At 26.6% G+C, this 12,897-nt stretch overlaps 1 protein-coding gene across 1 annotated transcript in view; it reads left to right on the plus strand.

The window, feature by feature from the left end:
• The window catches only part of LOC111038815 (calcium uniporter protein, mitochondrial), a 74,329-nt gene that overhangs the window by 57,006 nt on the left and 4,426 nt on the right, over positions 1-12,897 (plus strand). The window contains exon 5 of the mRNA XM_022322056.1: positions 8,855-9,058. Coding sequence (XP_022177748.1) covers positions 8,855-9,058 — 204 coding nt within the window. The remainder of the gene's footprint in view (positions 1-8,854; positions 9,059-12,897) is intronic.

Genomic DNA, 12,897 nt, shown 5'->3' on the forward strand with positions numbered 1-12,897 from the left:
TTTTCTCTGGAAGTTCTTTTCACATCTGCGTTTAAAATCGATTTTCAGTCGAAAACAATACAAGTATTTATTCTTGAAAGTGTAGTAACCGCTGCTATAGCCTCCTACCAATATTGAAAAAAAAATTGTTATTTTATCTTCATTTGTCTCAATTGACATTTTAAAAGTATCTTTATGCATTGGCTATGATTTGTCTTACTATACTTAATATATCATGTATTAAACATAGTTCTCATGCTTAAAACACTGTCAGTTATTTTTTTTTTAAAGAACATAAATAAGTACTTTATACTTAAATATTAATAATTTGTATTGTTTCGATTTTCTTAAGTTTAAAATAATGTATTCATTGAATAGATCTGTTATCTTCTTGGATACTGTAAAATTATTATTATACAATTTAACAAGTAAATAAAAAAATTCGAAAGCAATTATTTTATTTCTATAATGAATACTCAGACTAATTTTTTGTTTTAGGACTGCTTAAAATATAAAACAATATAATATTATCAAAAATTAAAAGAATTAAAAATGAACATTTTTAATACGTATGTAGTATCAAATTAATATTTACTTATTATACCCATTATTATACATAAGTTTACTTATTAACCTATTCAATATTTAAAATATTTAAAAATAAATAAAGCATTAATTATTGATTATGAAGTTAATTTATAATGTTTATAATATCCATGATTTAATATATATTTATATTTTATACTAACTAGATACAAGTACATTCAAAAAAATGTAAGTAAAATTAATTTTATGTTTTTTACTAAAAAATATATACGCACATAATACATATATACATATATATTAACTGTTGAAGTGTAATTAAAAAATGTAATATCTTAACACTAAGTAATATTTATGATTCGGAGGAAATGAAAAAAAAACATAGAACAAAAGGTCATTGTGCACGCAGTTTTATAAAAATAAACAATAAATTACGCCCAAATTATAATATTTTATTTAGGTGATAGGTACAAAGGTGCCTTCTTCGTGTTCACTGTCCAGATAAAATATATATTTTTCGTTAGGTTTCTTATTCTTAAATATTTATATCGGTAAACATTAATTTAAATTAATTTATGTCACATAGATGATATTATTGGAAGTTGCATGAAGTTAGTTAAATGTTAATAAAATAAAACCCCTGACCCCTCAACGGTGTTGATACTTCGAACTTATATTGTTATCATTTTTTTTTCAGTTACAGCTTATAAGTTATTAATAATTAATAATTACTAATTAGTCATTAGTGTCAAGATTTAAATGGTTTCCGTCCACTATTAAATTAAATGACTACTAGACAATCGACTTGAAAATGTTTTTCTTTTCTATTATCATTTATTTTATAAGCATTCATATTAATTTATGCCACTCCATTAAATAATATATCTTTGAATAAGAATAAAATAATCATTAAATTTTTATTTTTTTTATGGTTCTTGGCATACAAACGTAGTAAAATTTAACTTTGTAGTTATAAACAAAATTGAATTAAAAAAAAAATATATTTGGCATTATAGAAAATAATTAAATTCAAATGCCTATCACACAAAAGTTTAAAATTTAAAAAAAATATTAATATCCCCTATACATGTATGTATGTATATTAAAACGAAAGCACATAATCATTATATACCTACAACCAAAAGAAATTTAGGTATTTTGTATATATTCTGCTAAACTTAAAATTTAAAATCTATTACTCGAGTAGTTATGGTTTACTTTTCGTTGAATTAAATCAACGATTTCTCTTCGGAAAATACTTAGTTATGATGCTCATGAAAGTGTATACATAATAGTATAATGTATATTTATACATATGTTGTTATGTAAAATATATAAGCAGTTCCCCGTTATGCAATATGACTTATATAAATATGCATAGATTTTGGGTAACCACTCTATTATATTTTTATGAATTTAATCTCAAAATTATTTGAAACAATTAATTATTTGTCTACATTGTAAAATTAATGGTTTAAAAATGTATATTTTAATATATCTTAATACTTATATGGAAAATATAAATATATATTTTATAGTAAATTGATGCAATATAATAATTACCCTGGGCGATAAGGCTGAGCCGGTTGGATTGTCTTTATTGAACACATATTGATTAGGTATATAGGTATATTTTAGAAATAGGCCAAATATGCATTATATATGTATAATAAAACTAAAAATGTTAACATACTATATCATTATGTGTAATGTTTATTTTTTCAGACTTATCCCTGGCTTTTTCTTCCATTTTCCCCGCTTCCACTATGCTTATCTGTGTTTCCTCGACAGGGGCTATTTGGTCTCCATCATCTTATACTCCTCAATAGTTTAAAAGTTAATAGTAAAAGTTTTATTTTTAAGTTTGATAAACTGTCTATATTAAGAAAATGAAAAGATAATATTACTGACTCATTCCTAAATGTTATTGGGACGTTATATGTAAGTTATTTTCATTGATTAGTTAATACCAATATAATTCGTTTAAAATATTTATCCCATTATTCTTTACAGAAGCTTTTTCACAAAAAAAAATAATGCTTTCATAAATAATGTATAAATAATCCTGTAAAAAGCAATAAAGAAAAAGTACCTTTAAAAATTGTAATAACAATAAATAACTGTTGAAGTTAATTGGCACATGTGTTGAAAAATATTGATTAAAATGTTTTTACGTGTTTTATTATTCAAAAAAGTGAAAAAAAACTGTCTAATCATTAATTTGGAACTTTTAAGAAAGTTTTTAATTAAAGCCAATACATACAATAATACACTGAAAAATCGCTAATAAGTCATTTCAAATAGTATTATAGACAAGAAGATCGATGAAGGTTGTAATTTAGTTACGATCATTACATTTATTATTTGTATTAATTTAAACTATCATTTTGTAAAGCGTTTCAATACGAGAAAAATCAAAAATCATTGATACTTTATATTAGTTTGCTGTTTTGTTATGTTTTGTATATTGACATCTGCAATTCGTATGTCTAATGACTATTTTAGACTGCCTCGTGGGTTTTGATCTCGCAATACATATTATTATACGAATGATGAAAATAAAGTAATAGCATACAGGTAATAGTGTATTATACATACGAGACAAAGTTAGACGTTAGATATTTCATGAATCCTGCACATCTATACACCATATAATATACTGTACCCAACTATATACTTACTGCGGTGGCATAATGCTTGTAAGTCGTATATAATGTTACTATTTAGACTAAACAAGTGGAAAATGCTTAGATATATTATGTTTGTCATAAAATAAAATACAACGCATAAAAAACAGCATAATATAGATACTGTAATTGTAAACATCAATGCGATACACTGAAAACAGAAGTATCGTAAACTTCCTATAAAACCCTATAGGTACGTATAATAATCGCTGAATGAAGAAGTGGGTGTAATGACCATAAATTTACACACATAATAATAGGTATTGCTATATTATAAAGAAAATGTTTTCCTATACCCTCGTCCCGGTCGTCTCGCGCCGCTCGTGTTCGCGTGCACTTACCTATTGTGTTATTATACCAAATTGTATTTCTTCGTTTGCTCAAAGTTCGTCCTCTTTGCGTGGTATATGTATTATATTATTATATATATATATTGCAGTAACATCTTAAATATACGCACCCACATTTCATCGCACCACTATATAGTAATAATAGCTGTTATACCAGCTGTAGGCTAAAGGCTTAAAACTTCTTTCTTTGAACATCCGTTCAATCATTCCTCGTATTAACTCTGCGTAACATACTTAGATATATGTGGCACGTAACTCTCTTGTTTTTTGGTGTGTGTGAAAACCGTCTCACGATCTCCTCATTCTTTATTCTCTCCTGCGTATACCTACCGAACATGTCTAAAACTAAAAGGTTTACCGGTACACCGAAATGTTTCAGAAAACGTATATGCGTAATGGACAGCTATCTTTTAGAGTTTAATAATATATTATAATGTTCAACTTTTGACAACTTTTGATTGTACGCAACTCATAAGAGTATATCGTTTACTCGTATTATTATTATATTATACCCATATAATATGTTGATTAAACCGTATAATAATCCACTGGGAATCAACTTATTGTATAGTGATTCTATAATGGTTAGGATGAGTCATATTTTATATAATATGTACATTACCTATATATTATATGCTATTTTTTGATGTATGAAGTTCATGTTAGTTCTATAGTTATTATTTTATACCTGCTACATAATTTATTTAAAATACGACACTAAATAAATATTTATAAAAACTTTATATTTGTTTACTATCTATGCATTGAAAATGAATGATTTCTGGATATGCAAAGACAACGATGGTTTTACACGTTTTGTGGATACGTTCATTTCATTAGATTTTTTTCATACTGAGTAATAATAATGCCCTTATTGATTAGTTATTCATAATTATTACTGCTGTTGTTAAAGTTAATATATTATATATATATATATTGCAGAAGAGAAACTATAAATATTCAAAATATTTATTTATGTTTTGTCATGGATTGGACGTATTAGTATTATTATATATGCCGCATAGGAAATGGATACCATTTCCTTGCTATTTTATATCATTATATTCATCACTATACTTTCTTTTTCAAATTAAGTTTTAATTTGATATTTATCAATTATACGGAATAATAATAATTCTAATGCTGTAAACTTTTAATTAGCATGCCTTTGACGTTTTAAAAATAATGTTGAATTCATGACGTAATTAGAGATAAAAGATAATAATATGTATGAAATGTATGGACATTTATTTATATATATGTACATATATTCATTAAACGTTATTTCCATGCAACTTTACACCGAACAATTGTTTTAAATGAGTTTAGGAAGTCGCTTAATTCGCAGAATACAATTGTAATATAATCCATTTTAATCAAAGTTATTGTTAACCTGTTTTAATTTGACAAAATAATATTCATTTATTATCATCATACTAGCAGTAGGACCAGTAGGTACGATTAGATATTATAGTATACAGAGTACCTACATGTTTTTTACTTTCATATTATCCAAAGCTATTTATAAATAATAAAATTTAATACATGTATACTGTATACCTACTGTTTACTGTATTATAGTAATTGGATTAAAAGCATAATGCCATGAAATGTGTTTAGCTTCGAAACAAAAATGATTAAACATAAACATTTCCTATTTTGAAGTTCAAGTTTATAAGCTAAGTAATTTGTTTGTAAATAATAGTTATCAAGATAAAGTGTTTGCCTTATTCAACATATTTATATTTGTTCATGTTTTGTTTGTAAAAAACAACATAGTTGGAATTTAGATCTTAGTTTTATATTTCATTCTAAAAAACTTGTTTACTTAAAAGATATAGCTTAAAAACTTTTACCGTAAAAGACGAATATTTGAAAGAACAAAATTATGATCCCAACATTTATTTGAATAATCACAATAGTTGTAAATTTAAACATCAAAGGCCTGATTCGGCTGATTCTGAAAATTATAAATATGCATCTTATCAATATTGTTAAGCTTTTTATTTATATGTAAAATAAGTAGGTATTTTCAAATATAAATCCATAGGCTATAGAGTAAAGCTTAACTATTACTTTACCAGGTTATTGTGTTTTATAAAAACTGTTAGGTAAGTATAAAATTGTATAAATTATTTTTATTTCATTTTTTCATTAAGCAGGTACATTAAATAACTTAATAGGTACAAATGTGTATAAAGTATAACCATTTTTAAACTCTATATTAAGGCCTAGATTTCAATTAAAAGTTTTTTTTTTGATGCTCTGTAACAATGTAACTCAATTACATTATTCGATTAATGTAACAAATCTTATAAAAATTGTTATTTAGTATTTTTTTTTTTGTAATTTCTCAGTGCTTCGTATCCTAACCTTCGATCATATTCAGGCATAAATTTTTATTCTATACATCAAATTATTTATTATATTTTATTTTTATTGCATATTAATACATTTGTTGAGTTAGTAGTGTACATTTAGGTACCTAATTCAAAATAATATATTTAAAACAATCTGGTTATATTTAATGCAATGGTCAATATTTAACAAGTATACAATATTTGAACGCAGAATTTAACATACTGCTAGATAGTTAAATATATTCTTAGTTTTATATTTTTGTATTTTTAGAATGGATAATACAGCTCCAATATAACGTTGTTCGCCAATAAACATTATGGCCATTGGGCAATGAGTCATTTATAATGTTTTCAATAAAATTTTAAACTTCTGTGAACATTAAAATATTTATTAAACTGATTTTTTGCAATACAACTTAAATTTAAAAAACACATTTTCAGGGGGTAATTTTCGCAAAAATACATTTTGCCTATTTTTAAATGAATATTTTGACAGTTTCTATATTTTATGGTCTTTAAATTCGGGCATTACACTTAATACAACATTAATAATACTTATATTTTGATATGCGAATCAATAAGTGAACCCATTCAATTTGTTTAAAAAAATGCACTCTTTAATTTTGATGCATACCTACATTAAAGTTGTTTTAATTTTATTAATGGTTTAAACATCTGTCAAAAATATATATGTATACTTACAACAATTTTTTGAAGAACAGTTTTGACCAAGTCATAAACACCACTTTGAAAACCCAACTAAAATTTTTATATTATTCATCTAAAAGTTATGTGTAATAATTGAAAATTACTAAATTAGTAATAAATCCTCTTGGGACTCGCAGACGTAGGTACTAGGTATATTACCCGAAGATATTATCCATATCTTCATAAGCAATACGTGTACTTGATATTTGACATTTAAGTGATATATCGAGTACCTTCACCTTATTACCTTAATTTATTGATTGTTTTTATTTTACTACTGTAAAAATATTAACAAAAAATATTTATACTGCGAGTAATAAAATAACATCAGTCCTCTCAAGCCACGGATATTTTTTTATAGAAGATTTATCTATTCGTGTTATACCTCAATAATAATAAATAAACTCTGAACTTCTAACAGCAAAAACCAATTTGCAGATTTATTTAATTCAATAAAAATATATGTGCATAAAAAAAGTTTTTTATGAGTAACTCGAAGAAGGACAATCGCCTTGTAAATGAACGTACCCGCTATGGCGCTATGTACCTACCTACTTTTCAACTCTCAAGTACACTATTTCCAACACAGCTGTACACATAATATATATAGTAATAATTTTGTTAGCTCAAACTTTATTCAAATCAAGATGCTTCAAACACAGGTTGTGCAGGACAGCACCAGCATACTTTAAATTTAACAAGCTAGAAATGTGCATCACAAATAAATAAACAGCACGTTTGAATGCGTTACTAATTAAATTGTATATGTGAAGGTACCTGCAGACTGCAGTTTAAAATGCAAATAATCATAACCTTCTAATTATAGTATTTATATGCGTTAAATTAACTTTTGCCAATTTTTTTATTTTAAAAATGGTATAAGTACTTATAGTTTGTTAAGACCGTTTGGAATATATATCATACTTATGACAAAAAAGAAAAAAACATCAATACTATAACCATAATAATAATATCTGCAATAAATTATCATTGAAGATATTATTATTTTTTTTTGTCTAATAATATGTATTATTATTATATATTCGACTTTTTTTTAAATCGATAGTCAATGGAGAAGAAACATATATATATATATATAATGTCTAGTACTCTCGCAATGTATTTTATGTATTATGTGTAAATATGCCATTTACGTTTGATTCAAAAGAGACTTAAGTGTAGAGATTTCAATCATCCATGTGCGTCCTATGAAAACGATCAATATGCGATGTATTATATTGTACACAACAATAGTCAATAAGTAAAATAAAGTTTATCAAAGCCGAACAGTTTCATTGAATCCAATATTTCTGAGAGTTCTGTTGTACGTATACGATGAAATGTTACAATCTCTATGATCCCTTTTCAGAGTAAAAAACCTTTGGGAATTCGAAAAAGTAAATAATATAAAAACTTTCATTTTTATTTATTGTTATTGACTTTTTTAGAAAACATGCGATGTGTTTGTGTGTACAATGAATCATGTATCATTATAATAATAATACAAATAAATATAATACATTAATACTCTATACCTGTCTATTATTATCATATGATTGCAGAACAGTGGACTTGCTTTTTAAAATATACTTTTATCTACTGAAATAGTAAAATTACATGTATTTTTTTATTAAAAAAATGGTTTCTGCAGTGTATAAGGTATATAGTATATATGTACATAACCTACTAGGTAAACATAAAACGTTTCGTTTTTGAATGGAACATTAATTGTTGTCAAAATTATTTTAAAAGTAATAATAACACGCGTCATAAATTTTGTTTTTAACTTTTTATATTGTCTGTATATTGTATTTAACGAGTTATTAATATTACACAATATACTATAATGTATCCACCGAAAAATAACAAAATAAATTTCTCGTGCTTAGTTTCCAGATTAATATTTCATCACTAAAATTAAACTAAAATGAAAACATTTTTATTCAGTATAGGTATAGTATATATGTGATATAGGTACATATTTATGTTAAAGCCTGCAGGGTGAGTCACAGTGTTTTATCATTTTCCCCATAATAATAATATAGGAATACAAGAAAACACAGATATCCCACGCTGTATAATAAATTTAATAAATATTAATATACCTGCCTGCCTATTAAACAAATAACTGCTGTCCACAGCAGTATTTTTAAAAATCTTTTTTTTAAAAGACACTTTTCAACGTGAACGGTGTTCATATATAATATAATACACATTTATGTTTCAGAAAAGGCAATCCATCGACTTGGTAGCCAGCAGACAAACATCGGTGCTCACATGGGTCGGTCTGGGACTTATGTCAGTGCAGTTTGGCATATTGGCTCGGCTCACTTGGTGGGAATATTCGTGGGACATAATGGAGCCGGTCACATACTTCGTCACTTATGGTACCGCCATGGCCGTATATGCTTACTATGTACTCACCAAACAGGTATATTCAGACAATAATCATCAACTCGTCTTAATATGTAGCTAATCAATATAATTATATATTTGAATGTATTATTTTTAATCACAATAATTATTGTGTTATTAAGCCATTAAAACATATTTTTTTTAACCATCATTATGTGCGCAATATTTTCAATTACGTAATTGACATATTATAGCTGATGTTTGGTATAAATGTTTAATAATATTTAACTTGAGTCACGTTATCGCTGGATAACTCGTAATATGCGCGCAATAATGTAATATGTACCTATCTATTTTGGGAAATTGTTGAGTTGCGCCTGTATAGGTGAAAAGTGGGCAATTCGAGGAATTTTGGAAGCATGCCATTAATAACGGGAGCTGGAATTATGAGATTAATGGTCGGAATGATGAGTTTATTCGGCCGTGTTCCTTTTTGATAATGGGGATATTATGGGATAGGTAAATCATTACAAACAATAATTGCTCGTCCGAAATTCGGTGTCAATAAAGTTATCAATAGGGAGGATTTAGGCACGGCCGGCGGCCATGTGTTATCTATCGAAAAAAATCTTTGAAAAACAAAATCCACCCAGCAAAATATTTATTTGTGTTGTATTGTCAAGTGCACTTAAAAGATTTCTGTTTTAAGCCAATTTATTATAGAAAATAGTATTGTCATATTGTCCAATATTCTTTAAAGAGAAAGTATTAGTATTTTGTGAACAATTATTTTTTTATTTTAATATTTTACTGTCGTTCCTAATCTTCGATCAACATTCAACCATAATGTTTTAATTTTATAACTATTATTAATTTATTATCTGGGACTAGGGGTTATAATTTAACTTATGTACTTCTTTGATTCTCGGCGGAGCGATGAATGTATTAATTTTACTATGATATGATTTTTTTTTATGTGTGTTTGTACACGATAAGTGTTTGAAATAATATAAGCTTATAAACTCGATACAGTGTTTTTGGTATTTTTTTAGCTAATTTTCGGCGGATGTTTATATTACCATTTTCTAAACAGTCTAGCTGGTCAAAATCTATTCGGTTGTCCAAATAATAAAAAATCAGTATCATCGAATTTATCCTAGCAAGTATCATATTAAATAATTCGTATATTATAGGTAATTCGGTTTTGAACACATTCAACACGTCACTAAAATAATACTTCAACCGAATGTGCACTATAATAATTTGTGTGTGATAATTATCTAGAGAAATGTTCCAATAAATATTTAAATGATAATATAATAATAATTATCCATTATATTTTATTCAAAACACTCATTAAATTAGTGATATTTTCTACCTACACCTATAGTTCAATTATTTTTTTGTATTCTTTCGAAACTTTTTTTATTTTGTAATAAACATTGTAACATTGAATTTATTGTCCCTAAATTAGGTATAACTTATTTAACATTTATTTTTCTCCCGAATCGAGAGTTATACAAAGACAACGTATTATCAACGTACTATAAACTTTGTCTTAGTCGTTCGGGCTTACTGCAGTTACAACTGAACTGAAGACAATAAGTTTAACTAGTTCGTTAATAATTTACAATGTCGTTTGACATCACTTCGTTGAAACCCATTTTCCAAGCTTTCTATCCCCGGCAGGCTTCAACACCACAGACTTAAATATTTCCGTTGTGATTGGAATACGATAATACCCTTTTGCCCAGTACTAGAAGAAAATGAGATCAGAGACGTACCGGCCGTCATTATGGGTGACTTTGGTGGTCAATTAGCCTAGGTACTATTGGTGCCGGGGTAGGAGGCAGTGGCCCTTATGTGGTAAATGTCTACGGTAATGCAGGTGGCCTTTGAGCACAACCAGTGCAAGATGCAGCCCATGTAAGATGGACGTAATTTGGGTGATGGTGATCCTTGAACAAATCCTGAAAATGTCCCGAAAGCAGTTTGCCTACTTGAAATCTCGTTTTGTGGGTATCTGTCGAAACTTCAGTTTTCCGTGAACGCTCCAGCGGGGAACCCCACACTTTAGTACAATCTCGTCATCATCAATAACGTCCTTTTGCGAAATGTCCATGTCGACAAGTGTATTGATTTTTTTATTTACACTCAAACAAATTCAAGAAAAAAATTATTAATTTTTTGTACGCGATAAATAATAATATAAAATATAATATACCTAGGTATTAACAGTAGTTTCGAGAATTTTGATCAGCATTTTTAGTGCTTTGTACTTAACAATTGGCTTTTCAGTATTTGCTATTTAAAAAAATAACTCATAGTATATGATTTTTGTTCCCAGAAGTATCACAAAGAATGTATAATATTATAGTCATTGTTATTAATATTATAGTATTAGTAATGAAATCGTTATATATTGTGTACAGGTTGTATTTTAATATATTAACAATATACTTTGCAGTTTTTATATTGAAGTTATAATATATTACGGGTAAACCCATTTGTCTTCGTATTCTTCAAACTTCGCTGCATAAACGTTTATTCCAGAAAATACATCTTATGCAAATGGTTTTATACCATTGAGTTCAAATTTAACACATCTATTATAGATTGCAGTACCTAACACTTTCTGACCCTTCTATATACCTGCTGTATAGCAGAGTATGGTTTACAGTTTTTTAACATGTTTTCAGCGGGAGTATTAAAAAAATATTTACGTTATGTTAAACATGGTTTGAAATAACTTACAGTAATACATTAATCATTAATCCACTTTATTGTGATAAAGGCGTTAAATTATGGCAAAAAAATCTTATGTATATAATATTCCATTGTATGTGTTTTCAATTCATCCCAATTTTACTTAAATGTGCATACTATAAAACATTCTTTTTTCAAAGGTAGGTAGGTTTATAAATTTATAGTACAAACATTACATTACAAAATTCTTTTTTTCGCACGAATTCTTATCGTTTTGCACAACCCAATAGTACCAAATGTTTTCAGTCCATTATGCATTTGTTATCTTTTACAGAACAATTAACATCAAAGTATAAATTCTGCTTCATGTTCCACAACAATTGTTCCTTTTGTAGTTTAACGACTTCAAACTAGAATAGGACAAAACCCTATCCATATTTTCATCATTATATTATAGACATTTTGCGAAGGTATACATCATTGTATTCTTTAGCCATTTTCAAACTTAAATATCATGGCTTAATTCTTAATATTGTCACCGTATTCTCTAAAAATAATGTCCATGTATTTTTTTAATTAAAAAAATATGATATTTTAATATCTCTACTTTTTAATTCCCCCCGAATAATCTATAGTTGATTTTAGTTCTGTCCTGTATCATCAATTTTAAATTATCAAATACATTTTAGATTACTTTTGTTGCAGCTTGGATTTTTAGGTCAAACTCGTAAAATGTAAATACGTTGTTTGATTTAGTGGTTATTTTTTTTTAATAAATTGCTATTCGATTAATATTAAAGTAATGAGTTGAAAAAGTTTAATTATTTTATCGCATGCATAAATATGTTTAAATTATTATTTTAATTGCATCTAAAATTTGTTTTTTGTATTTTTTTATCAGATTTCACTAGTGTTGGTTTGTTTTTTAAGACTTTTATATCATAACTTATATCATTATGATAACATTTTTGTGCAGAGTTTATTTTATTCTTGTAGCAACTACTCTTATTTTCCTAGTACAACATTAGCAGATAGGACCCTCGAGTACAGTAGATAATAATAATTCCTTTGCTAAAACGTAAATAATGTTTTCGCACAAAGTATTATATTATATATGCCTAATTTATATGACCTTTGATACTTGTTTCATCACCGGTGAATTATATTTTCGTACACGTGTACGTGACCTATATACGTACAAAGTTGTGG

This window comes from Myzus persicae, unplaced genomic scaffold (genome assembly GCF_001856785.1).
Source record: "Myzus persicae strain clone G006 unplaced genomic scaffold, MPER_G0061.0, whole genome shotgun sequence".
In the NCBI taxonomy this organism is placed as follows: domain Eukaryota; kingdom Metazoa; phylum Arthropoda; class Insecta; order Hemiptera; family Aphididae; genus Myzus; species Myzus persicae.